The 19,116-nt window shown below is 45.1% G+C and overlaps 1 protein-coding gene across 2 annotated transcripts in view; it reads right to left on the reverse strand.

The window, feature by feature from the left end:
- Window positions 1–19,116, reverse strand: part of Grb10 (growth factor receptor bound protein 10) — a 147,313-nt gene that overhangs the window by 36,757 nt on the left and 91,440 nt on the right. Inside the window, exons 4-6 of one of the 2 annotated variants that reach the window (XM_090332842.1) lie at window positions 15,488–15,710; window positions 10,657–10,807; window positions 6,739–6,783 (exon numbers count right to left, since the gene is read on the reverse strand). In XM_090332842.1, coding sequence (XP_090188968.1) covers window positions 6,739–6,783; window positions 10,657–10,807; window positions 15,488–15,684 — 393 coding nt within the window. In that variant the 5' untranslated portion in view covers window positions 15,685–15,710. The remainder of the gene's footprint in view (window positions 1–6,738; window positions 6,784–10,656; window positions 10,808–15,487; window positions 15,711–19,116) is intronic. The other variant, XM_090332843.1, reaches the window with a different exon arrangement.

Raw genomic sequence — 19,116 nt, forward strand, 5'->3', positions numbered from 1 at the left:
GAATTTAGTTTTTAGTTGTTTTATTTTTGTTTTTGTTTTATTTTTTGTTTTGTTTTCTGGTTAGTTTTGGCTTCTTGGGGAGTACTTTCTGATCTGGACACCTTTGAAAAGTCATGCAAAGCTCTGGTTTCATAGATATCCCCTAGAATTTGTTGCAGCCCTGAATTAGGACAAGGATACTGTAAAACGGGTGCTATACCACTGTGCACTGCCCCTTCCTGGATAGCGCTGCCGGGATGCCCCCTTCTCAATGGTACTTACTACACATCTCCCCTCAGAGAAATTCCTACTTTCTTCTAGCTCTTAAGCTGGATCCTGTGTTCTTGTGATGTAGCTCCTTCATTCTTTAACCAGCACCTAAGCAGCCCTGAACCCTTCTGTTGGATAATCAGATTCAGAAACAAAGATCTGAACATTAAATTGAAGCTATTTTGAAAGGAATAAGTTTTCTGAGCAGCCGCAAAAACCATGGAGGGCAGTAAGTCACTGCAGCCTATGGATTTTGCTCAAAGCCACTCAGCTCTCTCATTTCACACCAGCGTCCTGCTTTATACTGGGTGTACCTGTGTCATGTCCTGGTATCCTAGAACTGGCTCTCTTTAAATTAGGTCCAGTCCATTCTGTACTGCAAACCAAGAGGAACTTTTGAAAATTCTACATTGTGTTAGGTTACTGATTGGACCCTCATCAAGGTAACATAAGGCTTCAGTGCACAGACTATTTGTCTCAGCTGTCTGCCCCTTTCTTTTCTCTTATTCCCTTTTTCTAGAACATTTTTTGCCCACTTAGCCAATGAAGGACTTCTTAGCCTTTGGCCCTGTAGTGCTTTTCTTGCACACTGGAAATCCCGATAGTGCATACGAACTCCTTTGTGATTTTGCCCGTTGTGTTCTGACAAGCACTGGTCACTCTCACCAGGTAACAGGCCCTGAAGGAGGGAGTGAAAAGTCCAGACTCTCAGAACCCTGGAGAAACTACATCTGGAAGTCACCTATCAGAATGCACAAATATGAGGGACTGAGAATACTCATGGATTTACTTCCCTTGTATGGCCTGATGAGAAAAATTAGACTGGCATGAAGCCAGCCTAAGACTAGGGTGGTTTTGAGGGATGCAGAGGAGCAGATAAGGTCCCTGCTAGCACTAGTTATTCTAAACTTCTCTCTCGATGTTGCTTCAGCCTGAGACCTAATATGGGGGAATGGAGACAGTGAGCTGTACTGTGCAGCTAGAAGAGATGGGGTGCAGAACTGCTAGTACAATGCACTATGGAGACCTTCATATGCTTACAGTCAGACACTCACACCGACAGTGTGTGGCAACGTTCTATGCAAATACCACGAGGATCTTTCTTCCTCTCTCATTTGCAAAAGTATCAAGGCCTGTATTCATATTCAGTAATCACTACACATTCAGAAATAGCTGGGGAGAAGCCAGAGGCCCTCAGGTGGCATAAGGATTCTGGAAGCACAAATGTTAAAGGCCTGTTGACCATCCCATGCCAGAAAACTCTACTGGAGGAGGGTAGGAGCCTAAAGCCACCAGGTGCCACCACAAGGTTCTCTGGGTCCCTCTTTGAGTGGAGAGGTCAATAGGTAGAGAGAGTTCCTGGTGTATAGATATAAAACCAGGACTTAGAGGTCTTAAAACTTTACTCTGCCTTGCACATGGTAATCAAAGCCAGTAGGTCCTTGTCTTGTAGGTTTGGACTGATCATCCCCGAAAGTTCCCCACCTGGTTTCTACAATTTTGTCTCCAAGATGGCACCACTGGAAAGTGGTGGTAATTCTGGTAGGTCCTTCAGTCACTGGGGGCATGTTCTCCAAAGGGACGTTGCGACCTTGCTTTTTCTGTTTTCTCTTTTGCTTCCCAGCTCATAAAGCAAACAGTGTGCTTTGCCGTGTGCTCCTGCAGCCACGATGGGCTACGCTTATTAACAGCACAAAAAAATAGGGCCATTACATCTTGGACTTGAATCTCCAGTGTCCTGAGACAAAATAAACTTTTTTCCCACCTAAGTGAATTGCCTTTGGTATTTTGGTATAGTACCAGGAGGCTGACATACTTATTATTGTTAAATACTGTCTTGGGATGGCTAAATCGTTAGTGTTGGAAGGATATTTAAGGCTTCCATTCCAAGATGAAATGAAAAAGAAAGTAATGGTACTACCCATCTCCTCAAGCATCTCTGATTTTCTTTTTTTTTTTTTTTTGCCAGTCCTGGGCTTGAGCTCAGGGCCTGAGCACTGTCCTTGGACTTTCTCAAGGCTAGAGCTCTACCACTTGAGCCTCAGCACCACTTCTGACTTTTTTCTATGTATGTGGTACCGAGGAATCGAACCCGGGTCTTCATGCATGCTAGGCAAGCACTTTAACCACTAGGCCAAACTCCCGGCGCATCTCTGATTTTCTTGCCACCACCATGGTCCCCTTGCAGGTTCCATAGTGAAACCAGAACTGTGAAAAATACGAAAAATGTATATATATAAAAAACAAAAAATGTTTCTGTGAATAAAAGCAGAGCCATGTGTTGTGCTACTTGGCATTTCCATTTGTATCTTTTCAGGATTCCCCTCATAAATGAATCAGAAGATGCCAGAACTCTATAAAAGGACTAGGAATTGGTGCCCTGCTTCAGGGGAGTATCCTGTGGAATCTCAAGGAAGGAATAGCTTTGGAGTAAGGTAAAAGATAAACCAGCACAGTCATTTTTTAACATTTGGTTCTATAGGGAACTGACAGCAAGCTGCCAGCAGAGAGTATGCACGTATTGATCTTTCCAAACAAGGTCAACATCTGTGTTCTTTCCTGGAAATGTGGAGACCTGGCGCCAGAAGAGGTGGGGGAATGTTTTCCACATTTCTCTCTTCCAAGGACACTCAAAACATGTTCACTTGTTTCCTCTAGGGATGTTTGCTCTTTCTGTATTTTACATTTTTATTACTCAAAGTGCTTTGCCTTTGAGCTAGCTAAGAGACAGAGGTGAGGGCCTAAGAAAGGAAGAGTACAAATGAGTATGGAAGCACAGAAAGGAAGCCACCAGGGGGAATGTAAAGAGGTAGCTTCTGTACCCGGGTGGGGCTACAGGCTTGGCAAGAGCAGGAGCAGAGACCAGGAGTAGCTATCCTCCCAGGATTACTGTCTTCCATAGTGGAGACGAGGCTAGGCTCTCATGCTCAGGAAGGGTTGTAAAGATATCCCCATGGCTCAGAACAACCTGGATCAAATCCAAACGTCTCGCGCATTCAACTTCACGACCTCGCAGGACAGTTTGTCACGGAAGACAAGTGACACATGGACAGAAAATTCTTTCCTGGATATTCACAGGCCACAGGTTGACAGTGCCTTACTCCAAAAGCTTGAGATCTTTGGATATCTGATTTTGGATTTTTCAGATTTTGGAATATTTACATACACACAATGAGTTTATCTTAGGGACAGAATATAAGACTAAACATAAAATTGATTTATGTTGCACAAATATATCTAATTTACACAGCCTGGGTGTGATTTTATATTAAGACACAAAGTAATCTTAATGTGTCACTAAGGTAATAAAATTTCATGGTGTGGAATTTTCCACTTGTGGTATGATCGTGTTGGCATTTTGAAAGTTTTGCATTTTAGAGCATTTTTAGATGTTTGGATTGGGGGCTCAACCTGCATGACTACAGGGCAGACATTCATGTTCTGTGGGCACAGCAGGCTACTTTGCCATCTGGTAAATTGTGAATTTCAACAGAAATAAAAGAATAGGGTATTTGATCCCACCACTGCAACAAGCTATCCCTGTTCAACAGGGAAAAAGTTCATTGGCTGGTGAGCTCTTAAGTCAAAGCAGCATTAAGAAATTGCAAGTGAATTTTCCAAAGAAAATCCTTTGGGCCCTTTATGAATCCACTAATGCCCCACCGGTATGTGACAACTCTGTCTACTGCCTGGATTCTTATTCTGCATCAGCGCCCTCACTGTGGTGGGGCCCCAAGGCGGGAGGGGGGAGGGGGGAGAGAATGACTCATATTTCCAGCAAAAACCATGATGATTCTTCTTGCCAAAGTTGTAGGCAATTTAAATGCACACGTTTCCAGGGTTCCTGAGAGAGAAGACCTAGCTGATGTTAAAATGAAAGATCAGTGTTAGGCTCCAAAAATTTACAGAATTTATATGCTGCAAGGTATTTATAGTCCAGAGAAACACAAGTGGTTGGGATTTCACTTGAGATTTCTGGGATGATTTCCTGTCTCAGATTTAGCCAAACATGTGGCCTGCTCCAGGTCATGACTCTGAAGGGATTGCATCATTTGTTTGGAGACAAGCAGAGAGGTGAAGGTACTGTCACGTCGGAGCTGCAGGCTGCAGCGCTGTGATCCCCAGAGGCCTCTGAGGATTTAGCAAGACTGTCCAGCAAATGTGCAAACAGCCCGGGATGGCCTTGACCGCTTTACAAATGATCCAGGATGATGAAGTACGACTAAGAATGCTTGCCCTAAGTACATTTAGTGAGATTATTTATAGTTGAGAGCAAACTAAAATTCTGTGATTTAAAAAACAACAAAACCAACTACACACCATTGGACAGGCCATCCAGGTAGGGCCTTCTGTGAGGGATGAGCAATGAGGTGGCAAGAAAGAAGGATGGTATGCCAATTTGGGGCATTCAGAGTCAAGAGAATTTTACCTTTTAAAATGACAACGGGATATTAAAATGGGGTGAGAGGCTGTGTCATTTGAGCTGAGGAAATCGTGTGAATGATGCACAGGGTCTGTCCACCCAAGAGCTGTATGGCTCCGTCTTTGTTCCTGTCCTGTCACAACCTAAAGATTGCTTTGAGTGGCTATCGCTAATCTGCCAGGGGTTCCCTGTGTACTTGGGTTTAAGCTAGGTCCTGATTTCTGATCTCAGAAGGCACCAGAAAAGGCAATAAAATAAATTGTTGAGATGCGACGCAGACAACTTGTGAACACATGAAATGAGGCCTTCAGAGAGACAAGGAAAAAAAGTCACTGACGCCCAAGGGCAAACTGTGTGGGGGCAGATTTGCTACAGAGGCAATGTCCTATCTATACTGAACATCCGTAGAACAAACGCCACGTGGCAGCCAGGTTTTCTCACCAAACACGACCGGACCTCACAGCGTTCTTCAAATCACAGATAATCCCTCAGGAGACTCCCATTTTGATCATTAGTAAATGTAGGCACAGAATCCAATGTAAGGCCATTAACTCAGTGCCAGAAAATTAATGTTTAAGTTAAGCAAAGAGAGAACAGCTGATTGAAGCTAAGACAATATTTATGCCCCATTAATTGACAGGATTACAATATGAGACTAATTGTGTTTAAAGAGCAAATGGAAAACTGTGCTGTAACAGCCATTATGCGGCCATGTGAAAATAATCTATATTGGCTGAAAATGAAGCTTATCGCTGTCATCCATCCCTAAGCGTTCACTGAGCAGGGCTTGAATTAAGAAAAACACACCAGTGTCATTGATTTTTTTTTTTTCCAGCAGCATTCCTTTCCCTGGCTTTGCTGTCCTCCCCCCTGCTGGCCCTCTCAGCATGTTATACCTTAGCAAAAACCGATGATGCCTGGCTTTTTCAACGTATAAACTCATTCTTGGCATAATCACATATCATGATCCCTCACTGAGTCCTATGGGTCACCCCTCAGTTTCTCTTTTACTACTGCACCTTATCTGGGTACCTGGCTCTCTGGCCAGTGGGTAGAGTGATTGATGTTGAATGATAAGCATAGTTCTGGTCTTAGCCATAGCTGCACGGACAATGCCCGTCACATAAAAATGGGTGGCTTCAGTCTTGGGTCTCAGTTCTGTAGAAGAGAAGTGTCCTTGTTATGGGTTCTGGATAGATCATCCTGATTGCAAATAAAGCAAAGTTAGGAACCCCATAATCCAGCAATTGTGTTACTGCTGTTAGTCACCTGTGATGGAGGGGCTGCAGCTGAGGCCCCATGCCAGGTCCCCTCCTTGTCTTTTGTCTGGCATTAATTCCCAGACTGAATCAGCAGAGACAAAGACGTAACTTCGTGGAGAGACCCTGGATTGCTTGCTCAGAGGCCTTTCTCCACCACAGTCATTGTAAATAAACTGAGGTCATGATGAGGAACCAGTGTAAGAAGTCTCAAAGAATAAAAGGCTCTTAGATACAGGTGCTAGAAGCCCACCATTTCCTCCAGGAACCCTCTCTTTGGCAGCAAACACCCATGCCCACTGTAATAGATGTCACTTTGGTCCCCAAAGTCCCCACAGGGTGCTGGCCTGGAAAATCTATGAGCTTCCTGCTGGTACCACTAGCCTCTATGACTCCTATCATTAGGCTGGGTCCCAAGAGGAGGAGTCCGAATACCCAGAGAGCCAGGTGCCTCTCCCTAGCTGTCTCTTGCCCTGTTCTACCAATATGCCTGAAGAGGTGCCACCCATTCTCCATTATCTGGTTTTCCTCTCTCACAGACTCCCTCTACCAGGTCCTCAACCCTAATGAGCTTCGTGGGATGAGAATCTTGGCCTTGACTCAAGGAGAATGTTTAAGTCGAGCCATATGCCTGTGTTTCCGAAGCAGCAGAGGACGTCACAGCTCTTGTTCTTTCTGTGATACACTTATGCTGAATGTGGCAGTCCCTTTGTTTCACTGGGCCCTTTCTGGACACTGGCTCTTAGCCTAGTACTAGTGCCACTGTGAGTTCAACATTGAGAGACCAAGAGACAGCCCTGGACTCACCTTCCTCAGAGGCTCAGTGTCTCTACGACATCCACGTGGCAGACCCTGCAGGGCAAAAATCTGTTTACAAGCAGCCTGTTTTGGCCTGTACTATGGTTTTACAATAACTGATAAGCACGCACACACGCGCACACACACACACACACACACACACACACACACACACACACACACACACACACACACATAAACTTTATCTGGAGAGTTCAGATTTCAAAACTGAGAACTATGATTTCTCTGGGATCATTCAAAGGGCTGACAATACTGGGCCACCATCTTCTTTGACACTCGATTTAACCTTCTTAACAGGCAGACACTGAGGTCCAGAGAGGCCTGAGAATGAACATAGGAACCTCTTCAGAAGCAGCCCACCTCTTCAAGTCAGGCTCCAACTTGGGCAGGGAGCAGCAGCAAGCTGTCCTCATGACTCAGAAATCTTAGCAATATCCTCAGCAGCTTATCTTTTACAGATGAGTCACCAAGCAGTTTCAAAGGGTTTACTTTGCTGTACTACAAAAATACATTGTTCATCTATTGATTGATTAAATTTCACTACCCTTTGAGAGAAAAGAATTTTAACACTCAGAAAGCTCAAGCATTTGCATTTCTGATGAATAAATAAGACACTGTCTAACAACGTACATCAAATAAATGACTAATATTAAGTGCTATTAAATAACGGATGGAACAATCTGCATAAGAGTTCTGCCTTCATATATATTCATTTTTTCTGTTTTTTTGGTTTACTTTTCTTGGCAGTATTGGGGTTTGAACTCAGAGTCTGTCGTAGGTCAGCTTACTTGCTCTGCTGGCACTCTATTACTTGATATATACTTCCAGTCAAGCTTTTAGCTGAGATGGAGTCTAGCAAACTTCCTAGACTGCGCTAGCCTCAAATTATGACTCTAGATCTCAGCCTCCTTGAGTAGCCAGGATTATAGCAGTGAGTCTTGGACACCTAACTTCTCTCAAGTTTCAAAAACAACCAGTTGTAAATGCTGACAGACTCTTCGCCTTCACTGTGCGTGGTGCGAGTGCTATTTTCTTACAACCTTTGCTCTCATAAGGCAAAGGAAGGCAGGGCGTTTCTCAAACACTGGCCACATTCTTCACAAAGCCTCCCTACCCACAGATTCAACCAACCACGGATGGAAAGTATTTCTTACAAAACTTCATATTACAACCACCCAGGATTTACACTATATTAGAGACGTAAGTCATCTGTAGGTGACTCACAAGATGTGTGTAGGTTCTCTGAAAATATTACACCATTTTAATAAGAGACTGGAGCACACAGATTTGCTACTCAAGATCTTGAAACAAATCCTCTTGAATAGCAAGGGGTATTCAGACAAATCTTCCTTTTACCTTCTGTGATAAGCCTGTGTGCCCTTTCTCGGCTCACTGGTGAAGCCACAGAGTAGAACCTCACATAAACACAACACTCTGGCACAGAAATGTAAATGAACAAAATCAAACTTTTCACAAAGACAGTAAGACAAAAAGAGAAACAGAGACAACCCTATGACGTCTTACACTGTTCACAATCATCCTGAACACCAGAAAAGGACCTGTGCATGAGTGTCAGAGATCCTTGGAGCTTGAGCTTCAGGACCCGCAGGCTTCAGGACCTGTTGTTCCTCAGGAAGGAGTAACAGCATCCTGGCAAGTTGCTACTCCACACAATGGTAGCACAGGGACTATAGTTAGAGTGGTCAGCAGCCAACTTTGGCTGGGAGGCTGGACCTGGTTGTAAGGCTAGGTTAAAGCTCCGGATGAACAGAGCCACTGGGCCTGAGAAGAGTCGGGAAGGCTGAGTTCAAGGCCGCAGTGGTGTTGGCAGGCCAGGCTGGAGGGAACAGCAGCTCCTTCGGCTACCTTTGTAGCACAGTGAACTCCAACTACAAGCTGGCCCTCTTGGTCAGCCTTGATGTGGCCCAGCTGGAAGATCAGGAGTCCTTGCATGAAACTTAGCCACTCCTGCCAACCCTAAAGAGGACCCAGGTTAGCTCTGAGGGCACCTTCAAACAACACCTGGCAAGAACTCAGCCACAACACGGCCACTTGCCTAGGATGAGGTCATTGTGAAGGACTTTCAGGGACTGCCTGGGGGTGGCTGTGCCTCTGTGCTCAATGGGGAGAGGACACAAAGTGGCTGGGGATGATTTCCCCAATCCTTCTAGGAAGAAGGATAATGTCTTCCTCTTTTCACATCACCATTATTTCTTACAGACTGACGATTCCTTTTGACTTTATCTTCCACAGAGGGTATTAAGTAAGTACTCTTACTTGACCTAGTCAGCTTAAAGAAATTGGACAACAAAACAGACCCCAATGCAATGTTCTCATGGGCAACCAATTTAGGTCCCAAGAAAAACACCAGCAGGCAAAACTTCTGGGTTTCCTTATTCTCATAAATTTGGATGACCCGTGGGGGTGGAGACGGGTTTTCCTGCCAATCACAGATAGGGCCAGATAATACTTTTGTGGTCTTATTTCAGGATGGGAAACTTGGTAAACAACCTCAACGACAAATCCACAGACAGCTTGTCTGGATCCCTATTTGAAGCTGAAGGTCACCCGGGAGGTAGACGGCCCAGATGTACTTCAGGCATGTGACTGCGCTGAAGCCAGGCCAGCGCTGGCTCCCGGACAAGGCCTGACCTCACCTTCTAAGTTTGACAGCGCTGTAAGGCAGCCCACTGGGAAGGAGGGTAGGAGTGGGAGACATGCTTCGAAGCTGGAGAACATTTAGGAACATCTGTCTCCAAGGAGTGCGGCCACTGGCCGACACGGGGCAAATGGGTTTGTAGAGAACAAGACTGGGGGCCTGCCACGTCTGAGGCTGTGGAGGTGGAAAAGTGGGGGCGAGGAGGGACAGGAACGACTACAGCAGAAAAGCCAAGAAACTTCTCAACTGTGCATGTTGGGAGGTACAGAGTGAAGGCTGCAGAGGCATGGGACATGGTAGCTGCAACCCCAGGCTCTCTGTCCTGAACACAGGTCATGCCTTCCCAGATTTACTTCTTATGTTGGTTTCAGTTCCTCCCATGGCAGGATATGGAGGCTAATGATTGTGCATTATTCACAGGTTGGTTTGAAGAATAAACATGTGTACACGTTTAAACATTTTGGTAAACAAACAAAAATGTGGAGCCAGTTAGAACAGTTCCACACACACAGAACACTTCATGAAACATCGGATGCTGTGGTTCTTGTCATGGCTGTTAATCACCGCCCTCACCCATTCCCAGTAAAGCATGGTTGTATTTCCTCTAGAGCGTGGAACCCATTCTGCTCTGAGGCCTGCCAATCAGGAAGGGGGAGCTACACTCATGCTCCCCATCAGTTTCTCTGGTAAGCTGACTGGGTATTTGACAGTTTTCTCCCATGGGGACAATAGTTGTACAACCTCTACTTCATGGTCTTACTTTCCAGGAGAAATAATAGGTTCCAAATCATGATATCACCTTCTGGGTCAAACAGAAGTTTTTCATTGAACAGGCCATATTCAGAGTCAAGATCACAAGATGGAAGCTTCTCAATTATCCCCACATGAAGCAGAGATGCCTCAGTAGGACCACTATTCACATCCAGAATCTCTGGCTACTGAGGGTGATCTGGAGGTGAAATTTCTTTCAAAGACCCAATATTCATCAGTATGGTTCAAATCACACTCAATTTTCTTTACTATAGTTACCAGACTGTTTCTAAAAACATACGGATATATCCCCAGTTAATTAATGGAATGTGGGGCAATAAGTCAAAAACCCTCACAAGACCAGTTCAGCAACCACAAGGAAAGAACCCAAAGCAAAGAACTCACGGTTTCCCTCCTTCCTCTGCCAAGTACAGAGCCAATGCAGCTGTGCAGACCCCACAGCCAGTCGCCAGAACGACAGCCAAGGGAACACTTACCTGCTTAGGGGGCGGCTGGTTCGGAGGGTAAGAGCCTGGTGGGAGTGTAGGGGAGCTCCCAGCACCACCGCTGCCACACAGCTCAGGAAATGGATTGGGGATGGCCGGCAGAGACGAGGTTCTGAACTGCTGGTCCTCCTCTTGAAGGCGCCTGGGAGGAAGGAGTCAAGAGCTGGTTAAATGTCATTCTCTCCCATGGCTTAGCATGGCTACTTCTGGGTGTGTTCACGCTAAAGGATTTGAGAGCAGGGTTTCTGTGGCTATCATTGAACACACATTCATAAGAACACATTATGTCCAACAGCCTACACATGGAAGGAACCTGAGTGAATAATCATTCCTTAAGATGTGGCAAATCCATACAATTGAATAGTAGTCAGCCTTAAGAAAGGATGTTCTAAAGGGGAAAAACACGAGAAGGATTCTTATATGAGCTATATGCACATGCCTTGTGGAACAAAAGCTAGTTAATAGAAGGACACAAATGGGATGATTCCACTTTCTTGAGGTATACAAAAGAGTTGAACTCACAGAGGGCAGAGTGGTATTTGCATGGCTTAAGTGGAAGGGTGATGGGAAAAATGTTATTTAATGGGTAGAGTTGCTGTTTTGCAAGATAAAAACATTCTTCAAACTGCAGAATGATTTTGAGTGTAATATTACTTAACTATACACTTAAAAATGCTAATATAGCTTATGCTTAAAGTTCACTTGAACATAAACTAATAACTAAACAAGACTAAAAGCTGACACTCTCAGATCCAAAGAGTATCAATTTCTTGTTCAATGAACATCTCGGGAGGGGGCAGTGAGTGTAGTTAGGTAGCCCTGCATACATTCATGTCTCAAACAATGCTTGTAGTTGACATTTGTTCAATAAATACCTGATGTGTGAAAAGCTTTTGCCAATAAGAGCATTTTCATAACAGGTTTTTTTTTTCAGAGTCCTTGAAGTGAACATTTATCTTTCCAAATAAAAACACTAGGAGAGATTTTGTGAGCCCTCCTATGAACTGTCAAGTAAATATACAGACAGGCAGTTGATACTGAATTAATTGGAAATAAAAGCTTCATGTATCTATCTCTCCTCCCAGAGTGCCAATGCTTAGAAATACCCATTGATTCAGAGCCACCCTGTACTACTAGGCTCTTCTCAGGGGTACCTCTTCAGTGAAAAATGCAAAACCCACTTGTCATACAACTGAGCAAAACGTGCAGAAGATGATACATCAGGGGCAGTTGTGATAACAGCAAAGAAGTTCAAAGTTCAAGTAAAAGGAGAGGGAAAAAAATGCTCTGAGACTCTGCCTGTCTACTTCCTGCCCTCTACTCCAGGCTTCCCTGAGAAAACATCTACTGCTCTAACATCCATCCTCAGCCCCAACCATTCGCCTGCATCCATCAGCTACCCCATTCATCCACCTCTGGGTACATGTAGTACATAGACCATCCCTGTCTCTCACCTCCCTCACTTCTGGGAGAAGGTAGAAAACTTAAGAGTTCCATTGAGCCCCATCTTTGTTCAGAATTCCTGACCCTTCTCCATATATACCTATATATCTGTGTATGTGTGTACACATGCATATACATATAGACATGTACTCCCATGCATATACGTACATATACATATATATACATATATAGGTATATGTGTGTGTATGTGTGTATATATATTTTTTCCAAACCCTTTGTGTAGGCAATCTTCAAATATGACTATTTTTCAAACTGAAAAAAAAATCACTGATCCATTGGCCTTCTTGGGACAGCTGCCTTGAGGGAGCATTACTCTGACCTTACTTTTCCTCTCTTCACCAACTTGCTGGGGTTTTATTTAAAGCAAGACCTATCCAGGCATTCTGTGTGGTCCAGGAAACGCTGAAATGATTTTTAAATACCAGAACTCACAAGGCAATATGGGATGGTGGTTTGATGAGTCCCACTGCCAGGAGGCTCCAGCTGGGAAGGAAGATGGATGCCTGATGGTCTAGCTGTCCACAAAAGCTTATCTTAGCTAAACTTACCTTAGTTTCAAAATTCTAACCTAAATTCACTTTAAAAATGTGCTATTATAGCCCAGTACTGCCTATAACATTGTGAGAAGGCATTATATAAATGGAAAAAAATCCCTGTTAAAGAGGCCCTCCCACACAAAAAAGTGAATGTCCCCCTATAATCATGAGGTAAAAATACTATGGAGATAGGGGCTCAGGTTCAAGGACATCATACTGATTGGGAAAGACTGGGAAATATGGGGGAGAATGTTGGAAGGGGTGACTGATCAGGAAGTACTATACATACAGTCTGACTTATTGAACTGAAACCTTTTAGTACAACTACTTAAAATTTAAAACAAAACCAGAAAACTGTGGCTGCCTGGGAAGTGGAAGTGTGCCTCCTGTTTTTGCCTGAGGCTCTCTTTCCCTTTCATGCATGGGCTTCACTGTCTGGTGGTCTAGGGAGACTCTGTGGCTTCTCCAGGCTCCCTCCTCCTCTACTTCCCCCCAACTTGGCCGAGCCCTTCCCAGTATGGCCAGGCTCTGAGCACCTAGTACCCAGAATAATGCTCAAAGACTTTGTCGTCTAGACTAGAGAGCTACTTGACCTGGGGCCACTTAGGGCTTCCCCATGTTCTTGTTTGGGCTCAGTTGCAACTCACTGTGCCTCAGTTTCTTCATCTAGACATTGAGGATCCCAGCTCCCATGGCCCAGAGGACTCTGGCAAACATGATAATAGTTAATAAATGAGGAGCCCACAGAGCCTTGTGTAGTCAGTGCTCAGTATATGCCTCACTTTCTAAACCTGGGCCTGGGTGATACTGTGTGTCTCACCTGCTATGTACATGAGAGAACATCAAGGAGAGGAGGCCAGGTCCAAAGAACAGGGTGTGTATTCCTACAGGGCTGGGTTTGTGATGCCCTATAGAGAAGCTGGTCTCCATTTCAGAATAAGGTGCGGGCAGCCTCAGGTCAGAGAAAAACTAATTTCAGGTAGAATCTCAAGCCCAGGCATCCTGGAGCAGCTAAGTCTAGCAAAAAGTCAGGCTGTCTGGCACTGTCATTATCTATCCTGATATTTGGGCACCTTTCCTAGTGGACTGGAGAAGACTACGTGTCCTGGGCGCCTGCAGGACTAAGCAGACATCTGGACTCTACAAAGCTTATGGAAAAAATATATCTTGCATCTAGGCTTTGCAGGAACTAGGAATAGGATGACAGTCTAGAGAACAAAGCCAGACAAGCACTGGGAAAGGAGACAACTCACCATTCACAAATCTGACACAATACAGGAAGCTTAGAAGCTGCTGACTGGAGGCCCCAAGACACCCCTCTACTTCCTGGGAAAGAACGTTCCTGGGTTGCATAAAACTCAAGATGTCAGAGGAGAAATAAACCTCTTAGAAATTTCTGGAAACAGAGAAATGAAGTTCCCCAGAACGTGTGGTGCTGAGTAGAGCATAGCCACCACCACTTCAGAGTGATGTGAGTCAGAGTCCCCCACAGCCCACCATGCAGGCTTCCATGGACCTCTTACTATCCTTACTTACCTGAAACCCACCAGAGTTCATGAAGATGGGGCTGAGTGGACACAGGTGTCCTCTGAGCTGCCCTATCTCAGCCCAGAGTCACCATCCCCTGCTGAGAACATCTAAGCCACTCGGCACTATCCCCTTGGGCCACCTATCCACCGAAAGCTCAGGCTCTCTTCCTAGCTCCCCATATCTGATCCTTCCCTTTCTAAGTCAAGAGCTTCTAAAACTTGGCAATGTCTCAACTCCATTCTTCATGTCAAGGTACCACCATGCTCCAGCTGGTGGGCTCCTCACATAATAGTCAAGCCCCAATGGGACCAGCCATGTTGCCCTGAGACCTGTTGTTCATTTGCCCAGACAGCCATAGCTGTGCTGCCCCAACCCCATCCCAGACCCCTCACTCACCTGCTCCTAGTCTTATCCTCTCCTGCCCTTTGGAGCCTGCCATTATATCCACTGACATCAGCTCAGCTCACCTGACCTTGTCCTTCCTTACCAGGTGTAGATCTGCCACTCTGCAGGAAAGAGCCCTCAAGGTCCCAGGGATATTCTCTTAAGACTCTCTGCTTTTGTGGATGTGCCTCAGTTTTCACTGTTCAGGAACTAGGTTAAAATTAAGTTCTGGAAGCCAGGGCTTAGCAGCTCATACCTGTAATACTAGCTACACAGGAGGCTAAGATCTGAGGATCACAGTTAGAAGCCAGCCTGAGCAGGAAAGTCCATGAGACTTTTATCTCCAGTTAATTAGCAAAAAGCCAGAAGTAGAGCTGTGGCTCAAGTGGCAGAGTGCTTGCCTTGAGCAAAAAGGTTCAAGGACAGCACCCAGGTCCTGAGTTCAAGTTCAAGTACTGACATACACATACACACATAAATAGAATTCTAGGCAGTCTTTGCCCCAGGAGGATACAGTTGATGGGGTCTAGAACCTGCTGTGTGTCAGCATGGCTATTCTATTTTTTTCCCAGAATACTTTCCTGTGATGGTTGTCCTGAAGATTTGTCTACCTATCACAATGCTCAGCAATGTAGCACACGCTACAGTAACTAAGTCACACCCTTGACCCACAGTGTGCTGCTGGGTATCATCAGGCTTTGCATATGGCAGTCCCCTGTGACTACCTGGATACAGCCAGCACAGGCTGGTTTTGTGGACGGGATGTAAACCTCTTGAGTAAGGGTCACATGAAAACCGCCATCCACTAAGGGAATTGTCTGCCTCCTAAACTCAGTCATCACCATGATCACTTTAAAAATGGAGAGCTGAACATAGTCTCGGTGGAGAGTGTTGGCTCTCAGGCCCACCTGACAGCCAGGATGTGCACAGGCTGCGAACGCTGCACACGCTGTCTCGGAGAAGCCTGAGGCTGTGCAGAGCGCGGCCCCGGGGCTGGTGGCTGGCTGCTCCGGGTGTGCTGGCCATTCTGCAGAAGTGGCACCGTGTCGGACTGCATGTTGCAGGCTGAGTAAAGGCTTTCCATGGATTCACTTATGTCACTCATTATGACGTTAGGGCCAATGTCATAACCTGGACAAGAGAAAATCAAATGGAAGGTAATGTTAGCCATGGGGAAGGAAAAACTTGAATGTGCACCTTTTGCAGATGATGCAACAGTGTTTAAAAAATAACACACAAGAGACCGAGAAGCCTAAGTGAGGAAGGATAAATGCCATCAAGGAATTGAGTCTATTCTATTTATTAATTACTCTTGATATCTCGAGGGGGGCATTAAGTAGTCATTGTCCAACACTCATATTTGGCACCTTTGTTCAACTTGCAGACCCTTTGCTCATCCCTTGTCCCCTTTCCCCTGCTGCCATCAAGATGGTCACTCTCAAGGCTGCATGGTATGACCTCAGTCCTCCTCCAGTCTGCTGGTTGGGCACTGAGTTCTAATCAGCCAATCATACTCTCTATTCCATTAGGTTTCCAAGGAAGTGCAACCAAGAGGCAGAACTAGAGCATTCTTCAATTCTGATACCAGTCTTGGTCCAGTAAGACAGAATGGTAGCAAGACCATGGGTCCAGTGAGTTGCTATTTAATTGTTGCTAAAGCCTCTGCAGACCCACAGGCTTCTAGGCCCCTCAGGCAGACTGACAGCCCAAAGAAGTCCATCTTTCAATGGAAGGCATGGGCAGAAACACATAGAGAACCTAGGATGGTATAGAGGGAAGCCAGACACAACAGGAATGAGTAGAAAGGGATGACTGTGTAGTGGCAATGATAATGGTTAATTCTATATGTCAACTGGTTGGGCCATAACACTCAGATTTTAGTTGACTCTTCAGTGTATAGATTATTCCTCCCTAATGTTAGTGGGCCATCATCCCATCAGGTAAAAGCCTAAGCAGAAAAAATAGGGGAAGGGCCTACTGGAGGGAGGTGGGAGTTCTGCCTCCAGACTTGACCTGTGGTGCTTCCCAAGATTTGTCAGTCATTCTGAAGATTTTGGACCCACCAACGCTATAATGGTATAAGCCAATTGCTAAGTTGTATGTCTTAATCTATAAATACCACTGGTTCAGTTTCTCTGGAAAGCACTGAATAACACAGGGACTTAAGGATATAACTCAGTACATACAGAGACTGGGAAAGGAATGGAGAAGAGATAGAGAGTGTGGCTGGATGACACAGCCAGCCTCAGAGCAGTCTTGTGTGGCTCAGCTTTGGTGCTCTAGAACCATGGCTGCACTTGTCTAGTAAAGACTGTAAGACATTCTCCCACAATTGTGTTGGTTTTGTGCTTAAATGAGCCTGAGTTGATTCTGTATTTGTGAACCCATAAGGAGATTATTTTCTTCTTATATGTTCAGATTTGTCACTTTTGAATAACAAAGCAAGTCACACTGTCTCCTGCAAGCCATACATGCATTGTCTCACTGGCTCTCATGTCACACACAGGGGCTCAGAGTTACAGAGAACAGACCCTCACTGCCTCCTGAGGGATGAATTCACTCAGGCAAGATTCTTTCTCCTTCCTGGAGGCTCAGGCAAGACAAAGCCTTTCGACTTTTCTGCTTCTTCAAATCTATTGTGGGGTTGGTTAGCATAGCAATATTATCTAAGCCCTTGGGAACAGTGAGGACCAAGTCAGGTAGTAACTTCTTTATAACTGAGTGTGGCACAGAATAAACAGTAAGATGTTATTTATTAGCCCTTTTTCCATTTATTCCATAAGGGATAAAATAAAGTAGTTACTATTAACTGGTTTAACCACTAAACAAAGAAGCCTGGAGGAAATTAAGTCAGTTGTTCAAGATCATAGAAGTGGCACAGAGAACCTGGAATTTGCAAACAACTTTTAAGCACCCATTTGATTTCACCAAGTGTGTGCTAAGGGATCTTTCCAGAACATTTGTGCTCTTGCTCCCCACATAGAAGTTATAAGAAGGCAGGCTGGGAGTGTTTCCCAGCACCTGTCTAGCATGAGCAAGGCCCTTGGTTTGATCCGCACAACTGCAAAAGGAAGTCTCCGAATGCCTTCGCTTTGGCTTCTCTTATCTTTCAAGAAGACTAAATGGCATAATGGAACAAGATGACACCAAAACCCAGCTGAAGAGCCTGGCAGCCGTACAGAGGATGGGAAGGAACAAGAGGCCCAGTGTTTAGCACCTGTCCATCTGGGGGTGGGTGGCAGGGTAGAGTTACAGGAGGATTTGGGCAGAAGCCACAGATCCCCCTGACTTGGTCTTAACCTCCCTAGCAATGGTGCCCAAAGAAGGAGGTAACATATGGTGGGATTAGGCAGGTCATTTCCAAGGTCATGAGGAGGTAGGGAGCCGGCTACTAAAATAGCAGCTACGAGCCCATGATGTCCAACTAAGGAAGTCTATGCTGGAATGAATGACAGAGGCCATGTGCTAGAGAAGCCAAGGGAAAGCAGATAGGATTGGGGCTAGCACAGGGGACACGGTCTGAGAGAGACACTGGTGGCGCTGAGTTGATCCCAAAGATTTGGAGACCTATTGAATTCCCAGGGCCTGTGTCGGGAAGGATGAAGGGAAGAAAAGAAGGCTGCTACAGCTCAGGTTCTGAGTGGTCAAATATTAATCCTGTGGCCAGATATTAAAAGGACAGAAGTGCTGAATCAATAATTAATAATTAGCAAAAAATCAATAATTAATATACCCCAAAGGAGAAAGGTTAGGTTCAGCAGACAAGAGTTCGTGCTCCTAGCTGGGGTGTGGGGAAACAAGGGAGGGAGACTCCAATGGTGGGTGGAACACACAGTCCTGTGACGGCTGCGTTGTTAAGACAAAGTCTACATGTACACTCAGCAAAGGTACAAATGGAGGGAAACAGCTGTCAGAGACAGCTGACTACTAATGAAAAGGCCAGTGAGGCAAAACACTAGCTAGTTATATACCACCGCTCACAATCTGGGGCTTCAGAAAGGTTCTAGAACACACACACATCATGATACCACTCATCTGCACTCACATTTAGCTGACACGCTAATGGCAGCATAATCTAAGCTTTGTAAAACAATTAAGCCCACACAAGGCTCTTAACTCTGTATATTAACAGCTCAATATTTCTACCTTAATGGGGCCACTTAAGAATCAATACTGGGTGAAATACAAAGTTCACTGTAATGATTCTGGCAGTCTCTGTCTTGTCACCCCTACTTGCTGGCTCAGGGAGCAAGCACTTTGCCCATTCTCAGGCCCTTTGTGATGGGGTGTATAAGTAATTAAAGCCAAGAGAAAGCCTGGCAGAACACAAGGGACCCTGTTTCCACCTTTTCTCCTCCTACAGAAACTAAATAACAGTCCTTGCTCTCAGACATGCTCCCTACATTTTGATAAAATAAAATGTCTGGATTTCCTTGTGGTGGGTTTTCATTTATAGTTATTTTCCCTGGATATTTCTGGCAGCCCTCGACTGTGCCGACCCCTGGTGGCAGCCCCTGGAGTCTCTGGTCTTTATGCT

This window comes from Megascapheus bottae, chromosome 5 (genome assembly GCF_031878675.1).
Source record: "Megascapheus bottae isolate mThoBot1 chromosome 5, mThoBot2.hap1, whole genome shotgun sequence".
Lineage (NCBI taxonomy): Eukaryota > Metazoa > Chordata > Mammalia > Rodentia > Geomyidae > Megascapheus > Megascapheus bottae.